General features: G+C 31.9%; 2 protein-coding genes across 2 annotated transcripts; both read left to right on the top strand.

Moving 5' to 3' along the window:
• Positions 1–482: 482 nt before the first annotated feature.
• Positions 483–2,007, top strand: LOC112767012 (lysM domain receptor-like kinase 3). Its single transcript, XM_072222245.1, has 3 exons — positions 483–1,177; positions 1,293–1,340; positions 1,654–2,007. Exons 1-3 carry the CDS (start codon positions 595–597, stop codon positions 1,791–1,793), a joined length of 771 nt encoding a protein of 256 aa, XP_072078346.1. The 5' UTR covers positions 483–594; the 3' UTR covers positions 1,794–2,007.
• An 11,947-nt stretch (positions 2,008–13,954) lies between these two features.
• Positions 13,955–20,554, top strand: LOC140180466 (chitin elicitor receptor kinase 1-like). Its single transcript, XM_072221646.1, has 6 exons — positions 13,955–13,974; positions 14,314–14,623; positions 18,895–18,997; positions 19,564–20,079; positions 20,222–20,240; positions 20,482–20,554. Exons 1-6 carry the CDS (start codon positions 13,955–13,957, stop codon positions 20,552–20,554), a joined length of 1,041 nt encoding a protein of 346 aa, XP_072077747.1.
• Positions 20,555–20,807: the final 253 nt, after the last annotated feature.

The following is a 20,807-nucleotide window of genomic DNA, read 5'->3' as shown; positions in this document are numbered from 1 at the left end:
AAAAAAATCCAAATATCATAGATTTTTATTTATTTATTTTGATAATAATAATGAGAGGGTGAAGTCAATGAAATATACCAGCACTAGGCCATTAATTTAGTACAGGCGTGCCTCAAAAATTAAAGTAGGTTTTTGTTTGAACCATGAACCATGAAAGGACACATTATTCTAAGAAGTTTCACATTACCCGACAAGCTTGGTATCTTGGATGCAGATCATTTCATTTGAATAATCCAACATTTGCAATCTACATGATTCCATACTAGAATTTGTTCTATACACTCTTCTTCTAATTATTCTAATACACCAAACATGGCCTCAATAAAGGGTATGCAATTCAACTACAAAATCCAATTATGAATTAATAGTATATTTTTGCATGCACCTAAGAGCCAATATGTGTTGACTTTTGAGTCACACTCTGTATAAAATTCTACTGGCTATAACTTAGGAGTGAAAAAAAAAATGTAGCATCACTTTCTTCAAATAGAGGAAATGAAATAATCAAAATTGATCAAATTGTGGTTTCCAATTATAAGAATCATCCAACACTTTTTATTTTCTTTCTATATTGGTATCAATCTCCTTAACAAAATGAAGCTAAAGAAAAGTTTTCTTTTGTTCTTTTTGTTATTGGAGTGTTCTTGTTTCATCAATTTAGAATCAGAGTGTTTAAAGGGTTGTGATTTAGCTATAGCTTCATACTTTGTATACCCTAGAGTTAAGCTTGGTAGCATTGCATCCTTTATGCATTCAAATGTTGTGGCAAATTCTAATGTTATCATTAGCTACAATAAGGACAAAATGCCCAATAATCTACCAGTATCTTTCTCCAGAATCAATATTCCATTCCCTTGTGATTGCATCAATGGTGAGTTCTTGGGGCATGTGTTTGAGTACTCAGCTATTGAAGGTGACACCTATGATCTCATTGCAAAAATGAGATATTCTGATCTTACCACAGTTGAAATTTTGCAAAGGTTCAACAACTATGATCCTAATCATGTACCTGTTAATGCTAAGGTTAATGTCACGGTCAATTGTTCTTGTGGGAACAGCCATGTTTCAAAGGATTATGGTTTGTTTGTTACATTCCCTCTTAGGGTAGGTAATACTTTGCTGCAAATTGCAAATCAGACTAAACTTGATCCTAAGTTGCTGCAGAGTTATAATCCAGGTAGCTATAAATCTTGTAGTCTTGGTGATTAGAATATGTATTTAAGGAAATCACATAGTTTTAATTTATCTGCATTTGTTTCATATGCCTTTCCATTTCTTTGTTTCAAACACAGGTGTCAACTTCAGCCAAACTAGAGGGATAGTTTTCATTCCAGCAAGAGGTATGCTATATATATATATATAGTTCAAAGTATTTGGTGAATTATGATGAAATTGAAGGATTACTGAATTATGTAAGGTTTTAATTAAGATGCTACATGTTAGTTTTATTTGGTTTGTGTCAGTTTGACGATTCGATAGGCTTAACATTTCGGATCATGGTGCCTCTTATAGGAGATCAGGGATCCTTTATGTTTTGTATGCTTTAAATAAAAATTATTCTTTTCATTAGTTGCTTAATTTTATTCAAAGTAGTTGGTATGAATTTGTGTGCATTTCATTTGCCTAACATTTTATTCTTCCTCAATTTTGCAGATCAAAATGGAGTCTATGTTCCCCTGTATCCAAGTACTAGGTTGGTACCTTGCATTGAATTGCTTGCTTCATGTTTGGTTTCTATCCTTTTTAACTCTCATTTTCCTTTTTCTTCTTGCAGAACAGGTCTAGCTCTCTGAACTTCAAAGAAAGCTGGCTATATTGATGACTATAACACAAGAAATCATTGCCACTCACCTTAAATTAATTTTTTTTTAATCATTTTTATATATAAACAGGTCTAGCTAAGGGTGTTGCTGTTGGAATATCTATAGCTGGAACAAGTGGGGTTCTGCTATTATTAATTTGTGCTTGTGTTAGATATTTCAAGAAGGAAGGAGAAAAAATTAAATTACCAACAGAAGATTTTATATTCAAGTAATAAGGCGCGGGAAAAATAAGTTCTACAAATTAAAATACAACTGTTTTAGTAAAGAACTCTATTCTCTCGTTCCGCAACTTCGTAATGAGTTTTTAATTTTTTATGTTTGTGTCTCTAAAAGGGTTGGGAAATTTGGGGTGAGAACAAAACTACTCATTCTCAATAGAGAATGAAAATGTCATAAAAGTAAGGGAAAAAAAAAAATACAAATAGTTAATCTGTCTTAATAATAGTTATTTTTATTAAATTTTTAAAATCCTTTGAATTTTACGTAAAAAATTGGCTATCTTCTTCAAGTTATATTTCTTCAAATACATTCCGATTTACATCAACTTTCAATGCAAAGGATTCGATGGTCCCAGAATTTGGACCATTGAATGGTTATATAACAAAACATGTTTTTTAAATTTTTTAATAACTGTTAAGTAGTTCTTATTTAATTTTAATTATAAATTAGTCTTTTATATATTATTTAATTATAAAATCTATTTTTTATTTTATAAATTATTTTTTTATCATTTATTTATCATGTTTATTGAGAATAAAAAATTAAAACAATAATAAATTAGATCTTCTATTAATCCTAATAAATATTTTGCAATCGTAATCGATCATAATTTTATCATTGATCCAATTACATATGTATTGGGTTGAAAAAATTGTGTTTGTTAGAAATTCAATTTATTTGATGCACAAACCAATCGATTGAAATTCAGGCTTCCCAAACTTCAATCGATTGGAATTGATTTGAATTTTGCAAGGTATGTGGGGTTTTTTTATTCAATCAATTGGTTATATTACCCTATTGAAATCATCAAAGCAATCTTGGTTCTGTTATTCCCTCAGTGAATTCATCTCCAAAATCTTGTTCGGATTCATATTGTTTATCCATCATATCTTGGTCATATATTAGCTCTTCTTGTTGGTTAATGTTATCGTGCTCATGATATTGCTCATCCATCTCAGCATCCGTATATGTACATGATATCTTAAAAATTTACCAATGAAAAAATTTTTAGTACACTACGTCCTATAACACTAAAATCATTTCTACTTTTATAAAAGATCTGTTAAAAAAAATATCATTTACAAAATATTATTTTCCAATACTCCATCTTTCAAGTTTAATTTACTGATTTTTTTTTTTAATTTAGGGCGAGTTAGCCGCACTCTATATTTTTTTATAGAGGAAACTTCACTCGAATTTTTTTCAAAATCAACAAAACTCGAATTTTTAAGCTATTATCATAGTCCACTACATAGGAGCACACAAAAATACACAGACAATAAGCATGACTTTTTTAACATTAATGGCAATCATTATCATCGTTTCCAGAAATACACAGATACATCTATGATGCACGGACACTGACATGGACACGGGACACGACACGACACAGGACACGCCGACACGCGAATTTTAAAATCTTACATGACACGGGGACACGCATATATATAAAATATAAAGTATTTTTTAAATAAATTGTAATGATATTTTGATATTTTATTGATATTAAAATATAAATTAAAATTTTTAATTATTTTTAATGTCTTATTTTAATTATATCAATTATTTAAAATATTTTTTGTTTTAATAAATAATAATATATACTATATCTAAATTTATTTTAAGAATATATGTTAAGAATAAGACTGGACACGCGGACACGTGATGGTATTTAGGTGTGTCCAGGCGTTTTCGGAGAAGAATTTTTTATTTTTTATTAAGACACGGTTGGACACAGCAGACACGCGTGTCGGACAAGTGTCGGTGAGTGTCGTGTCCGAAATGTGTCCGACGCGTGGACACGATAACTCAGTGAAGTGTCAGTGCTTCGTAGACGGGAATAAGCCATATTTAACAAGAATTTTTTCTCATTATAAATTAAAAAAAAATATTTCTCCAATATTCTTGTGTACTCCTATGTACTCTGGACGATGATAATGGTTGCCGTTGTCTATGAAGTTTAAGAATTTGAGTTAGCCATTTTTTATAGAATTTGGAGTGAAGTTCGTTGGGCGTTAGGCGAACTCTATAAAAATTATAGTGCAACGAACTTGTTTTGCATAAAAAAAACTCGTATTTGGGGAATTAAAGTTGAGAAATGTGGTTATCGAAAATAATAATTTAGTGAGGGGTAACAGAACCAATCGATTGAATTAACTAAACCTAGATTGCTTTGATGATTTCAATCGATTGGATAATATGACCAATCGATTGAATAAGAAAAACCCCACATGCCTCGCGAAATTCAATCGATTGGTTTGTGCATCCAATCGATTGAATTTCTAACAAACACGATTTTTCCAACCCAATACGTATGTAATTGGATCAATGATAAAATTATGATCATTGCAAAATATTTATTAGAATTAATGGAAGAATTAATTTATTATTGTTGTAATTTTTTATTCTCAATAAACATTATAGATGAATAATAAAAAAATAATTTATAAAATAAAAAATAGATTTTATAATTAAATAATATATAAAAGACTAATTTATAATTAAAATTAAATAAGGACTATTTAACAGTTATTAAAAAATTTAAAAAATATGTTTTGTTATAGGACCATTTAATGGTCCAAACGTTTTGGGACCATCGAATCCTTTGCCTATTTTTATTATATAAAAGTTGATACCAAAATCTTTATTATACATTAAATTTAAGCCATATTTATTTTCCTAATGATACTACGGCAGCACATTTGCTTACTTGGCAAAGTCTAGAAATCAAACAATCAAGTTTTAGAAAATTAAAAATTAAAAAAAAATAAAATTATAACTCTCACAATTAATTAATTAAATACAATAAACAACTACATTGAAATTGTCATAATAATATTATCACAACAAATTTTAAGTTACAAACTATTCAAATTTCATACTATTTAATATATTTATATATCATACATAAGACTCTTACTGCTATTACTTCATTTTACAATTCGTGGTTCGCCTACGAGAAGTATTTATGCCAACAAATGAAAAAAAAAACATATTTATTTAAAAATGATTCTATTAGATAATTAGATACAAAATACAAATATTTATTGTATTTTTAAAATAAATTTATGAAAAAAATACTGTTACTACTTTTACTGTTCATATTTTTTTATTATTTTATAATACTTTATATATAATTATATTTTAAGATCTTTATAATTATACTTATTTAAATATGTTATTTAAATCAAAGAATTAATTTTAATAATTTTTCATCATATTTTGAGTTTGTACCACTTGAAACATTGTCTGATAGAGTAAGTTAAAAAAAATTAATAAATATTTTTATTTTATGCTATTTAAATTATTTTTATTAAGAAATAATTTATTATATATATATATATATATATATATATATATATATATAGTTATACACACAAACAAATACATATTCTAAAAATTTTTAATCTTACTATTATAGATATCATTAAAAACTGTATGCACTAGGAGAAAAAGAATAAATAGATGTCAAAGAAAAACTAATAAAAAATACAAAAAATAAAATTTTTGTGCTACAACATAAAAAATATTATTAACATGTATTTTTACTTTATGTCATTTAAATTATTCTTATTAAAAATAGCTTATTTAATATATTATATGTACATACACAATAAATATTTTAAAAATTTTTATTCTTGCTATTATAAATATCATTAAAAAACTGTATACACTAGAAAAAAAAGAATAAGTAGATGTTAAAGGAAAAACTCACAAAAAATACAAAAAAATGAAATTTTGTGTTACAACATAAAAAAATATTACAAATTCAAATTATAAAAAATTTCATCAAATTTATCAAATTATACCTATCATACAAAATTTCATCAAATTATAAATTACTAACTCAATAATTATTATAAATTCAAAATTAAAATAAAGGTTTTAGATCAAAGTGCTATAATAACTTTTGTGCTATTTGATAGAGAAGCAAAAAAATTATTAGGCACAACTAATTATAAGGACTCAATTAGTCAAAGGCTTGATCAACTTCATTGTAGTGCATGTATATACACAATTACAAAGTAAATAATTTTAATTATGCTTTAAACAGTACACTATTACAAAAGACATTTATTCCAACAAAAAAAAAATACCAAAACTCAACTTTTATTACAACAAATAAAATAGGTAATATAACAAAAATTTTATTTATTCAAAACATTATTTATATTGCTATATTTTTCATTAATTATAGGAATTAACTTCACCACATTAATTTCATCAAACTTAGATGACATACAGTCACAAAGAAAAAACAACCTATATGACATAATAATCAAAAAATTAAGGAGAAAGAAAACTAAACGAATCTAAGACACATCTTCAAAATTCAAATGAAGAATATATATACAAAGATAGAATAGACAAAAAAGATAACAAATAAGAAAATATATACAAAAAATTACCAGTTCAGAAAAAATATGTCTCCACAAAAACATATGATAGGAAGAAGAAAGAAACAACTCCAACAACAACAAAAAATAAAAAAGGACAAACATCATATAACAAGACTAAGTCCGCCAATTAAAACAAATACGAAAATAAAAATAACAAATGAAGATATAGCTCTATACAACTTTAATATAAAAAAGTTTTGTATTATAAAATATTTTAAATAAAAAATACATCAAATTTAATATTAGTTTGTATATATTTTAATTAATTTTTAAACAATATAATATTTTTAAAATATACTATATACTATTATTAATTTACCATTTCGCACATCGCGCGGGTCTCACTATAGTATAAAAGTAAAACGCATACATAAGCAAAACACATAATACAGGTATACAAATAATGCACACATAAATCAAACAGCAAGGCATATACAAATAACACAACACAACAATACAAGCACACTCAAACAAGTCATACAAATGCATAACAAAGAAACATGCGCAAATAAGTATGATGCATGTCTAACCCTAATACAAGTCATGAGCTCACTTGTCGGTTACATACCTGCTCCTGCCGTTATCCAGCTTCAAGTCCGAATATGGTTTTCCAGTTGGCATACCCATTGTAAGCACCCCTGTTTTACAGGGCGACTTTCTCTAGCCTACGTATGCACACATATTTACTGTAAACAATCTCTGCCTTACAGGTGCGGCACTCTAACCGTATATGTATTGATATCTGATCTACTGTAAGCGATCTTTGTCTCAGCTTACAAGTGTAGCTCTTCATGGCCGTGTATTCCTGGAAAGCGTTCTCAGTGAACGCACCACCATATATCTATCTGTCTCGGACAGCAGATGATCAATCAATAATTTTTCGTTGTTCATTGTTTGTGCTTCGTTTTCTTTCTTGTTCTACGGGCATCCCCGTCATGATCCTTTTTCCGGCCCAACCCGAAAGCCCAAATATCGTTCAAATTTCATTTTTATTTTCTGTAAAAATCATTCTAGTTTCTTTCCTCTGATCTATAGCAAACAATCTTTTAAATCTCAACTCATTTTTTCAATCATCTATTTTTTAGTCATAACATCAAAATATTTAGTTTACAAGCATTCAAATTCTTTCAAATATTCAATTAAATATTCAACACAACTTCTATTAACTTTAACTATCTAGAAATAATATTAAATTCCCTTCTCAAGTTTCATACTTAAGTTTATTACCAAAACAGCCATGTCATCTCAACTTCTCTTCTATCTTAAAAATAGTAAACGACTTCGAATTATGCAAATTTTATATCCACGCGAATGTCTCGGAATAAGATTTTTAAAAACTAAAGATCATATTTTTCTGACCACTCTAACTCTAGAAATAAAAAGAAAATCATGACTTTTCTATTTTTCGGCAGCACCACACTTTGTTCCTTTACAAGGTTCTCATATGCCGTGTAACGGTTACGTATTAACTTGTTTCTTTAATATAGATATCCTAAGGATATTAAGCTTTGTTTTAGTTTTGATCCTACATGAATTCGAGTCTTGTAAAATTTATTACAAATTTTCAAAATGTTGCCACACTTTTAAAACTATATCAAAAAATTATTAAGACAGCCTTTATTCAAAAATTTGTACTAAATTCTACAATTAACGGAATCATCTTAAACTTCACATTATAACACTAGATACAACCATATCTCATTAATTTTTAGTCCTGACCCAATCTAATTTAAATTGAATTTTATATAATTTTACAAAAAACTACCATGTTCTACCAAAAATCAGAAGAAACAGCAGCGGTACTCAGATTTCAAAATCCCATATAAAATCCAATTCAAATCCAATAACCTTCAAAATTAATACAGTTCAACTAGACTCACCTATGTTTTTTTTGTTAGTGTTGCAAGTGTGAGGAGTGTTAAAGTTAGTCCTACATCTAAGAAAGCAAAGAAAAATGAGGAGTTTATAAGATGAGAGACCCATTAACTTGACACTTTAAGGTTTTGAGTTGGATGTGATGTCTTCTCATCTTATGTTCTCTCGCTTGATTCCTCCCCGAAATCTCTCCGGTGGTCGACAGCTCTCCACGGTGACCCAACAAAGTGGTATCAGAACCGATGGTTTAATCGGTCTGATTTAAGGAGTATTCAAGGTGAAGCATCGAAAGTCTTCCCGGCAAAGGTGGTCCGGGCGGCGTGTCCCGCGGTGTTTTGCGGTGGTGTGATGGACGAATACTCATGGTGGTGGAGGAGCTAGAGGGGAGTTGATGCGGGATGCTTGATGTGGAGGCTCACACTTGAAGGGGAGATTGTTAGTGTTGCAAGTGTGAGGAGTGTTAAAGTTAGTCCCACATCTAAGAAAGCAAAGAAGAGTGAGGAGTTTATAAGATGAGAGACCCATTAACTTGACACTTTAAAGTTTTGAGTTGGATGTGATGTCTTCTCATCTTATGTTCTCTCACTTGACCAGCGACCATAGTTGCTTACGAATTGCATAACTCTCACCACAAGACTTCAACGAACCTAAATTTTGGTTTGAAAACCCTTGACTCACCTAGAAACAATTATACCTTAGTTGCAACTCAATAGCTATTCAATTCTAGGAGATTCAATTCCAGCTTAAACCATTGATTTTAAAAAATTTATATCTTCCAATTCTTATCTCCTAAAAAACTGAAAATTTAGAGCAATAAACTAGATTCATCATAGTTTTTCTCCAAAATTCAGCTTGTAAAATTCGCAATAAACTAGATTCATCATAGTTTTTCTCCAAAATTCAGCTTGTAAAATTCGCAGCAAGGCAAACAAGTTGCTGTGTCACTCAGATTTTCTATAGCAAACAGATTCTTGACCACCAAACTTCAAAAATTCACCATAAATCATATGCTTAACGAATCACCTTCCAACTTTTCATCCTAGTCCTAGACATTCCCATGTTCATCCCAAACTTTATCCTATGCGATTCCGATTAGTGTGGAATTAGTTATAACCCTTCAAAGTTGCTACCCTATTTTAAAGTGATGTAGAAAAACATATTTAGCAGTCCAACTTCAAAAATTCACAACTAATTTCACAAATAATAGAATTCTTTTTAAAATTAAACTCTATCAACTAGACTCACTCTAGTTTATCCAACATTCATCCCATTACAATTTTGTTCACTGTAGAATTATTTATTCAGTTATAAAGTTACTTCATCATTTTAGAAAATTAGATTTTTAAGAAAACGATTTGGCATTTAAATTTCAATCCTTCAACAACTCTCAAGTTCAATTCCAGTTAATACCTTATCAATTTAACAACCACAACAAGGTATCAATCAATCAATTAATACAAAGTTCTTCTTCTCTCTTCTCTGTTTTCTCTTTGAAAGTTTTTTTATTCTAGGTTTAATTACTCTGCAGGTCCCTATAATTTTACCGAATTTTCAATTAGGTCCCTATACTTTTTTCTTTTCAATTGGGTCCTTGTACGTTATTTTTTTTCAATTAAGTCCCTGTTAACGTTTAACGTTCAAAAAAATGTTAATGAATTGTGAAATGACTTATTTACCCCTATCTTCCACCTATAAATACTCCATATTTCTGAGTTATCTGAGGTTTATCTTCTTCCCCGTTTTCCATTTCTAGTTTTCATCTTCCACAAACTTATGGCTCAAAGTCAAGGAACCTCATTCATTCTCTCTTCAGGAAGCTGTGTTTCCAGGAGCTCCAACCCGAAGGAAAGAAGACACCTGTGTTTCTGTGGAGAGGCAGTAACCGTCTGCCATTCGTCAGCCGTTTTTGACCATGGTAGGAGGTATGTTACTTGTAGGAAGATACCAAAATGCAACTTTTTTGAGTGGATTGAGGATGATGACGGTGCAAAGAATAGGTGGCCAAAGGAAAAGGAAAAGAGGGTTCACTGTTTTTATGGTGACACTCTGAGTCTTCAAATTTCAGGAACAACAAAGAATCCTAATAGAAGATTTATTTCTTACCCTAACAGAAGATGCAAAATTTGAGTGGGTTGATGAAGTTGGTGCAAGAAGTAACGTGTCTGCTGCTGCTATTGGAGTTGTTGGAACACAAAATTATGCTAAGTTAGAGGATGAAATGTGAAAATTAGATGCATAAAAAAGAAAGATAGAGAGACTAAACGTGGAGATGGAGAGATTGATTGTTAAAGCCAGAGAAATAGATGCTTGTGTGGGTAGATTATGTGATGAGTTCAATATTTTCCAAGAACAAGTTGGGAGATTGGATGACTGATAAACCCCAATTTTGTGGTTTATCTTGTGCTTAATTTAGGGAATTTTATCAACTTTTCTCATATTTATTCAATGAAATAGCATGGTTTTGTATTTCTCCCTTAATTTTTGCTTAAGTGTAAAAACATGCTTTTTAGGCCCTTAAATTGGTGATTTTAATTCACTTTAATTCCATTCGATGCCTTGATATGTTTGTTGAGTGAATTCAGGTTTATAGGGCAAGTATTGGATAGAAGAATTGAAGAGAAAAGTATACAAAAGGGAGAATTCATGAAGAAATGAGCATTTGGAGAATTGAGGGCAACGCGCACGCGTGCATTGAAGATTTGCAAGCCACGCGTACGCGTGATACTCGGCACGTGACCCACTTAAAGTGAAATCGTTGGGGGCAATTTCTGAGCTGCCCAGACCCAAATCCAACTCGTTTTTTAGGGTATTTCATGCAGAATTCAAGCTTGAGCAAAGGGGAGCACTTAGTTGTAGCTTGGCATCATGTAGTTTAGTTTCTAGAGAGAGAAACTCCCTCTTCTCTCTAAAATTAGGGTTCTTAGGATTATTTCCATCTTAAATCTAGGTTTTGATTATTGTTCTCATCTTGTTTTCTTTACAATTCCATGCTTCTATACTTTGATTCTCTTAGTTTTCATGTTAATTTCCTTTTTATGCCTCTTTTATGTTAATGAACTCTTGTTGGATTTGGATCTCTTTTAATGCAATTTAATGTTTGATGTTCTTTTATTGTTGATTCGAGTGTTGATCTTAATTTCTTGCAATTGGTAGTTGTTAGATTTTATTCTTCCTTACAATTTATTATGCTTTCCTTTTTGCCTTCCAAGTGTTTGACAAAATGCTTGGAAGGATGTTAGAGTAGTTTTTTGAGCATTCTTGGTTTGAAAAGAGACATTGGGCAATCTTGAGTCATTAATACCCAATTTAGATTGGTGATCTAGAGTTGTTAGTTAATATTATTTCCATTGACTCGAATCTCTTGCTAATTTAATTAGTGAGTTGATTAGGATTTTGGATTGAGATTAACTAGTTTTGTTTGACTTTCTCTCATGAAAGATAACTTACACCTTCTTCCAACATTGGGGATGACGAAATAAGATAAACTCTTGTTAATTATTATTATTAGTGACTAGGATGGAAAGTCTATGATATCAACCCTTGTCATGAATGTCTCTCTTTATTAATTGCTTTCTTTAATTGCTCTCTTTACTTTTCTTGTCATTTATTTTTCTTGCCCTTTTTATCAAATCAAACCCCCTTGCATTTTCATAGCCAATAATTGATCACTTCATTGCAATTTCTTGTGAGACGACCCGATGTTTAAATACTTCGGTTATTTTATCAGGGTTTGTACTTGTGACAACCAATATTTTTGCATGTGAGGATTCTTTGTTGGTTTAGAACTATACTTGCAACGAAATTTTATTTGTGAAATTCTAAACCGTACAAGAAGTCGAGCATCAATGACAATATAAAAATTCAATGTAAAATGCAATATGTGCTATTTATGTTTTTGCTAGTCTTAATAATTGGAATGTGGTTTGTAAGAGTTTAAAGTTATCTTTGTTATGAAATTCTAATGTAAGAGATTCTATGGCTTCAATCCAATTAAAGCTAATTATGTTTAGTTTGAATAAATTTTGCATTTTGATATATTTTGTGTGTGTATAACAATAAAATCATAGTTGGAAAGAAACTTTATCAATGTGAATATTTAAAGTTCCATAATTGGTCAGCAAGTTGCAGAAAAAAGTGGCTATATAATATGCCACATATCTAGGATTTCCATTAAATAAGTGTTCCTGTAAACCATACGTACACAAATATCACAAAATAAGTGGTCATATAATATGTTACACACCTAATCCAAAATAAAGGTTCAAGAAGTGCAACAATTAAAAGTGGTCCAACTTAATCCCAAAATATTAAAATAGTGGTCCTATCTACATAATAAATATTGGTCACAGAAACACAATTCATCACAACATATACTATTTAATAGCAATCCCAACAACCCTAACTATAAATTTAATCATACCTAAGTCATTAGTTAAATCTATATGTAGACTAGGTGCCCTTGTTTGCTTCCTTACTCCTAACTTTAGCCCACTCCTCCTCACACCAAATATGCAGAATAGTCCTGCCATGTACTTCTTCCCTCGCCCAATAAGCCTTTGTGACTAGAATATTATCCATGTATTTATCCTGAATGGTCTGAATTATTGTTGCAATTTTCATCTCCTCTCCCCTATTAATACTGGTAACAATCTTCTAAGACACCCAACTACTTGATGCAAGCATACCGCTGTAATTTCATCCACAAGTGTGCTTTTCATTAAGGATCTTCAGCCAAAAGCAATCGGAACTACTAACTTTGGATGCAAATGCCATCCACCTACACTTCTCTTTCTTTCTTCTGCAGCCCACTCTATATCTAACCTTATCATTCTTGATATACCTAATGTCCCTTCCATTCAACAAAGCATGCTGTCTAATAGCATCCTTAAACTGACCAAGTGACTTGAACTCCAACCCCACCTTAAACTCATATTCCCTGCTCATCTCAGCCTCATTATATTTAGGATATCTTCTCTTCTTAATTATATCATCCGAATCTCCCTCATAACTATCAATATCTTCAGTTTCACAACCCTCAAAAATTTCTCCAACTTCAACATCCTCCCTAACAGCGGCATCATTCACAGCAGCATCAACACCAGTAGCTTGAATATTGTCATGTTGATTTAACGGGCCATCAAATCCCCCAAAGGCATTTGAAACTCCCCCATCATTTTCATCTTCAACATCAAATCCAAAATGATCCTTGTGATCTCCATCATCAACACTATCATCAAATATATCCTCCTCACTAGATGCCTCTGATTCACCTTCAACTTCTACTTCTACGAAACCACTGCCACTGTACTCAGCTTCAGTTGGCACATAATCCTTATCATTCGAACATATCTCAACACCATTACCTTCCTTGCAACCATCAACAACATACACCGAGCAATGCTTAACAATTTGTGACACTAATAATGTACCAATTCTTATGGCATCTCCATCACTCATCAACTCTCTAAGACCCGAGCTCAATTAACATCTTGGTTCACAGTATCATATCTTAGCATATCTTTTGCACCCTAACTTCTGCAGCTCACTAACTATTTCTTGCAAACTCCATTCGTCGAGCTGAAAATGCATATCTTCCAACACCCTTCCCCCCAAATATTCTAACCCATACTCTATATCATGAAACTTGCCACCATGATGTATGTCTATGGTAAAATCTGAATCCCCATCACTACATTAAAAAAAACAGAAATAGAATCCTAATAAAATAGCATCATCACAGCAACAACAATCAACAATCAAGAATAAACCAAATTCATCATCAGCAAAATTAATTTATATGTCAATTCACCAATTAAAAAAATTATTGTACATAAATATCCATATTGTAAACCCTAAATAAACCATTATATCAAAACAATCTAAAAATCAATTTAACAAATAGATTTCAACCAATGCCATATATATTAAAAAAAAATTAGCATAAACATCAAGTTTTAAAACTGAAAAAAGAGACTTTTTTTGTCACCTATTTACAGACAGTTCGAGTACAGGGAGATCGAGCAGAGGCACAACGCGGAGACGGGAGGCCAGGCGCTACGAAGCTCGACTCCGTGCGGCACAGTGACGTCAAGCGAGGCGAAGCACCGCCAGGGACGGCGACAGCTTGGATGGGCAAATGGCGCAGAAGACCTCCGAATAGAACAAAGCAGAGCAGACCAGCGCAGAGAAGGAGGCGACGGACAGCAGACCACCAAGCGTCTATTGCAGATGACGCCAGAGACGGATGACGACGACGGACCGACGCAGGAGACGGCAGAGGACGCGATCTCTAGAGAGCAACTTAGGGTTTTTTTTCTTGGGATAAAATGTAAGGGGTGCTTTTGGTATTTTTGAAAAATTAATATTTCTTCCGCTAGCTACTCCAACCAAATGACAAGAATATTCGTTTTTTACTAAGAATATTCTGTTATCTTAAACGTTATTCTCACGGCAGGGACTTAATTGGAAAAAAAATTAACGTATAGGGACTAAACTGAAAAGAAAAATAGTATAGGGACCTAATTGAAAATTCGGTGAAACTATAGGGACCTGCAGAATAATTAAACTTTTATTCTAAAGCTCTTTAAGGAAGAAACACTCTATTAACACATTTTAAATGTCTATCAATTTAAACTACTTGGATTGTTTAAGTAGTTAGCTCACTTGTCTGCTTAAATAAGTATTAGGGGTTTAATCCCGCTTAGTGTGTGCAACAACATATTGGTTAATGGCAAATTCTTAAACGAAACTCATATTTACAACGTCGAGGTAGGAGATAAAGAGGGGGGTTGTTTTGTTTGCCTAGTATATGCAACAACATATATATTAACTAATGATAAATTTTTAGATAGATTAATTTTTAACCTGTCGAGATAAAGGATAAAGGATAAAGAAGGGGGTTGGTTTTGTTTGGGGGGAATGTCTATCAATTTATTATAGCACTGATGAACTATCGATGTTCTCAAAATATAGCATCCATTCCATTTGTCAAAAGCTTGCTGCATGGTTCTTTGTGGTTTATTAACAAACACTTGTGCATATTGGAATATTCAATTCTTTATGGAGAATAATTGAGTCACTTCAATTAAACATTTGTTAGGTTACATATATTTATTTCCTTGTAACAGCTTTTTAAAATGCAATGGATCTGCATTGATGACAAGTTAAATATTGGTAGGCATAAAAATTTCTCTTTGTATATAAGTAACGTTTGAGTAAATAAACCATTGACTTAGAAGAAAACGGTATATTGATGGAGTTTACCCGGTCTCTACACGTGTCAATTAATTTGTACTACCATGCATAGAAGCAGTTAAGCACAATGCAACAAGAAATTTTCTAAAATTATTAACTTTTGATTAAATATTTAATTAATTAATTGAAGCTAACCAATGATATGGGTCAACTTCAATCATATGTAAGGCTGAAAGTGTATAAAGTCTACTTCTAAAATGTTTAGATTATGAATTAGAATTTAATTTTAATACGCTGTCAATGTAAAGTAGTTTTACACATGCAGAAATTACATAATGTAGTAAAAATTAGAGTGAGATCCGCGCAATACGTAAAGAAGTAGATTATTTATATTATATAGTATATTTTAATAAATATTATATTAAAAATATTTTAGAAAACATATTATAAATAGATTTTGAATTTATTTATTTTTAAAAAGACATAGGTTATTTATATTAGAATTATACAAAACTGCATTTTTTTTTCAATTTACATTAATGGTTACACTTTGTCTTTTCTTGCGATTTTTTTGTTTGTAAATAATGAAAAAAATAAATGAATGAGAATGAAAAACATATAAAAATGTTATATTAAATTTAAAGAATTTTTGACAATTAGTATAAGAGATTAAGAAATGAAGAGTAGTAAGAGTCTTAATATGTATAAGTTGTAGAATTTGGATATTTGTAACTAAAATTTTTTATAATTATTATTATTATGACACTTTTAATGTATATTTATTGCATTTAATTAGTACTTGATGTTTCAATTGAATAATAATAGATAAGAGTTTTTTGTTTTAATTTTTTTAAAAGATTTTACTAAATAGTGATTGGTTGATTTTCATCTAGCAATTTTTGGTATTAACTCTTCCGGCCTGTCATTACCACTTCAAATCCTTCTACAACAAAGAGAATAAGACATGATCAAAGAATGATAATCCATTCTAAGTAAATTGTGGAAGTAATACTGCACATGTGGAATAACAATTTGAAAAAGAGGAACACGTAAATGTAAATTGTGGAAGAAGTATTCCACATGTAAAATAATAATTTATAATTTGATGATGAAATATTACAATCGATAGTATATAGGGAGCAATAATTTTAAATGCACATTAATTTTGGTTGTGACTGTTGGACAGAACCGTTTACAAAAGAGGAATACATAAACTTGTGCTACTTGCAATGAGTTCACAGTTAAAATGTTATTATTTATAACAAATAAATAGGACTATTGAAAATGATATTGAACAATGAGAAGAGTAAACGACAAAGTTGAAAATTTTTAGGAAGATACCTGGGACAAATTTTCTACGTTGGTGGCGCCGAATGGTGACTGATGGTTTCAGTAGCTAAGAGAAGGGGGGGTTGAATCTTAGCCCCTTTTTTGCTTGATAACCCTTGCTGACTTGTGAGACCAATTCAGGAAACTTTTTGTCTTTTTATCTCGTTACTGGACACGAGACTTTTTCTTTTTTTCTCGTCCTTAGCTACGAGACTTTTAGTTTTGTCTCGTCACTTGGCACGAGATATTTCTCGTTTTTGCTCCTGTGCAGTAGAAACAGAAATGGAGTAGAGAAGAGAGAAAAACTACACCCAGATATATCCTGGTTCAGCTGCTAAGTGCAGTGCAGCCTACATCCAGTCTCCATCACAATTATGATGGAATTTCACTATAATCAACCTGATTACAAACTGTAAAGTGCTAACCCAACTTACAAGGGGATTCCCACAAAATCATGAAACACAACATAGATGAACAAAGGAACTCTAAGACATCTATGGCTTTTTCTTTTAATTTTGCACTCTCTGCCTTTTTTCGCTCTATGGCTTTTTCATACAAACCTCACTGTTTGCCTTTTTCCATGAGACTCAAGACATGACAAAATTAAACAGAAAAATACTAAACATAATACATTGAAGGAGAAGAAAATCTGTAAGCTTAGGTAGCTCTGAGAATCCTATGCCTTGCACTCTCACTGCTTACTTCTAACTCCTTGGTTCAAACAGTAGTTGTTCACTCTTATTATAGAAGAGGGAAGCCTCCACTTATTGAAGCCAACAACCGAACCAACTTCTTCCTCCTTCAACAAACAGAACCGGTTCGGCCACATAGAGAGAGAAGAGATAACCATGCAAAACCCAACATGCAATTACCTCTAGTCCTTTCTTAATCATCACCCTTCATCAATCTGAGCTCTCCATCCTTGGCTTGCTCTCCAAGATGGATTTCTGGCCCTTGATGCTTCATGATGATGATGACTTTATCTGCTTCAATCTCTGCCTCTACCATCACTTCGCCACTCTAGCTACTTCCTGTGGTGGTTGAGCAGAATCAAAGACAAGCCATCCTCCAAGAATCTCCCTTGCTGGCCGAATCTTCATTGTCCATTTTTGAGCATGAAGAGCTCAAGATTACTTCACCAAATCTAACCATATTTGGTGAAAATCTCAGCCACAGCTCATTTTTATTTTAGTATGTTTTCTTGCCATCATTAGCTTGATGGTCTTGATGCATGCAGCTTCATTTCGGTAGCTCCATGTAGCTTCCATGGCTTCCTTTATTTTCTGGATATTGACCGAAAAGAAGAAGGAGATGAGAGAGAATAAACAACTTGAAAGAAAAGTAATTCAAATGTAATAAACCAATTAGTTGGTAAAAGTTTGCTTTTACTTCCCTAGCTTAGAGTGGCGTGTAGCACTATGGCCATCAATCAATTCAGCTGTAACTTTCTCTCTCATAGTTCCCATGCATTAAATGACAATATAATGAATTTTGGAATCCATCACATGGTGAAGTGCTTGGATCCGTTGAAAGCATTTTTGCTTTCTCTTCATCTTGGTTTCGAACCAAGTTTGGAAACATTCATCAACAATAAGATTGGGCTTTGTAACATTGAGTTTTATTCTGGCCCAATTAGTAACATTTGCTTTCCTGATGTATATTTTTCGGATCAAGCATAGAGCACATAAGAAAGTATTCGTTTGGGCTTGCAGCAATAATATTTATTCTGGCCCAATTAATATTTCAGCCTCATAGCATGAGAAACATATAGCAAGGCTTATTGATTGACACAATTGGGCTTAAACCAAAATTTCATTTTCGGCCCATCTCAAAATCTGCACAACAAAATTATTAGTTAAGCAAATATGATTTAAGATCAAATTAATAATTTTGTAATTAAATATTTCAATAATGTTTGTTCATCATCAAAATTAAATAGGAGTTTTCCAAACTCATCAGTGACGTTGGTCTGAGACCCAGAATTGAGCTCTGGCAGGAAAACCGCAAAAGGAGGAATGGAGTTTGCCCTGGTTTCTGCAATTTATGCAATGCAGCTCCGCTGGAGATGGAAATCGCGATGTACAATTTGTTTTGAGGAAAAACAATGGCTCATGGGACCGGAAGAGGACGGAGGAAATAGAATCTTGGTACGGAGAGGTGCTAAGAGGGTGAGGGTTTGAGAAAGATAATAAGCTCTTTGATTTTGAGAGCTTTTTGTTGGGGTAAATGTTAATTTGTGTTTTTGTTGTTTTAGAAATAAGGATTAATTTGAAAAAAGTTAATTTGTTGGTTTTTATTGTGTTTTTTAGTTGTTTTTTGTGTTTTTTTTATGTGAAAATAAAAGTTAATTTGGCAAGATTTGAGTGGTGGATTCTAAAATTTTGCCAAGTAAATGTTGGTGCTGACATGGCGTTAGTAGAAGAAGAGAAATAACTTAAAAGCAATGTGGGTAAACCTATGTACCTACTTTTATATATTAAGAATAGATAGATAGGTGGAAATTCAGGTGAAGTCGACTTCATGTGAAGTTGATATCTGAGAGCCGTTAGATAATTTGACTGATTTGACTAAATTTTCATTTAACGGCTCTCAAATATCAACTTCACGTAAAGTCGACTTCACCTGAGTTTTCACCGTAAAAATAACTATATTTCACATTGACGGCGTAAATGCTCATCCAAAAGAACGAATGTGATTGTAAGTGCATCAAAATTAAACTCTAGCTTTTGCTTCTTACCATCCTCACACAGGTTCTAACCTCACACATATTGCAACACTTTTTAAATCACGGTTTGTTACAAGGCCACAAGATATTGCTAACTACAACAAAAATGGCAAAGACTACACAAGGGTTAACGTTCCATTCCCTTGTGAATGCATCAATGGTGAGTTTCTTGGCTACAAATTCCAATATTCGGTTTCGAGTGGTGACACCTATGAATCCATTGCCAAGAAGAATTTTTCCAACTTGGTCACTGCTGAGTGGTTGAGATCCTTTAACAGCTATTCAATATATGAAATTCCTGAGACCGGAACAGTTAATGTCACAGTTAACTGTTCCTGTGGGGACAGATATGTTAGCAAGGATTATGGTTTGTTCATCACATACCCTCTTAGGCCTGAGGATCCCCTGGAGTCAATTGCAAACCAGACAAAGCTTGATCCTTTGTTGCTGCTGAGATACAGTCCTGGTGTGAATTTCAGCCAAGGGAGTTGCCTTGTTTATGTTCCTGGGAAAGGTATCAGTTCTTATTCATGATGTTCAATAGGGTACTTAATTAGTGTTGGTTTATTGTTTTGAGTAATGCTACGGAGACAATAATCCAAAGAACTTTAATCCTTGAAATTAATCTCATAATTTTTTTCCCTTTCACTTTCCAGATGTAAATGGTAACTATGTGCCTTTTTACCCAAGGTATTTTGTTTTATTTTTATTTAACCTAACTCTGTCTATGCTATTTGAACAGGAAGATGAATAACCTTTTTTCTTCTCTAATAATCTGCTAGTGCTAATCTTGATGAGTGTGTTTTTGTTTTACTTTTCAGCACTAGAGGTATGACATTTTCTCTGAGCAGAAAGTAGTACTATTTTGAGAATTGATTACACATGAGCTTGATATCAATACCAGATCCAGGGTAAGGATATATTGTTCTTCAATCTTCACAGTAGGTCTGCGAGGCGGGGTTATTGCCGGAATATCTGCAGGAGTGTAGGACCAGTTCTGTTATTAGCATGTTGTATTTATGTTAGATATTGCAGGAGGAAGAAAATATTTCCAGGAGCCATGGAAGAAGACAAGAGTTTGATTCTGCCATTTAGTCTTTTACTTAATTATTTGTTCCATTGTGCTTGCTCTTGGGACACTATGTTCAGCCATTGAGAATTGGGATTGCTTCTATGAAGTTGAAAATCATGCTCTTGTGAGTCTATAATGTCTGCAAGATAGGACTAATAATGCAGGATGAG

Source organism: Arachis hypogaea, chromosome 17, assembly GCF_003086295.3.
Source record: "Arachis hypogaea cultivar Tifrunner chromosome 17, arahy.Tifrunner.gnm2.J5K5, whole genome shotgun sequence".
Classification (NCBI taxonomy): domain Eukaryota; kingdom Viridiplantae; phylum Streptophyta; class Magnoliopsida; order Fabales; family Fabaceae; genus Arachis; species Arachis hypogaea.
The sequence above is the reverse complement of the archived record's forward strand: the minus strand, read 5'-3'. Positions and strand labels throughout refer to the sequence as shown.

What these genes read in the sequence shown, in the direction of transcription:
- LOC112767012 (XM_072222245.1), top strand. Translation starts at nt 595, where the DNA reads ATGAAGCTAAAGAAAAGTTTTCTTTTGTTCTTTTTGTTATTGGAGTGT. An exon ending in GCTGCAGAGTTATAATCCAG is followed by an intron (nt 1,178 to 1,292) that starts GTAGCTATAAAT and finishes TTTCAAACACAG; the next exon opens with GTGTCAACTTCAGCCAAACT. An exon ending in AGTTTTCATTCCAGCAAGAG is followed by an intron (nt 1,341 to 1,653) that starts GTATGCTATATA and finishes TCAATTTTGCAG; the next exon opens with ATCAAAATGGAGTCTATGTT.
- LOC140180466 (XM_072221646.1), top strand. Translation starts at nt 13,955, where the DNA reads ATGAAACTTGCCACCATGAT. An exon ending in ATGAAACTTGCCACCATGAT is followed by an intron (nt 13,975 to 14,313) that starts GTATGTCTATGG and finishes ACCTATTTACAG; the next exon opens with ACAGTTCGAGTACAGGGAGA. An exon ending in TCTCTAGAGAGCAACTTAGG is followed by an intron (nt 14,624 to 18,894) that starts GTTTTTTTTCTT and finishes TATGCAATGCAG; the next exon opens with CTCCGCTGGAGATGGAAATC.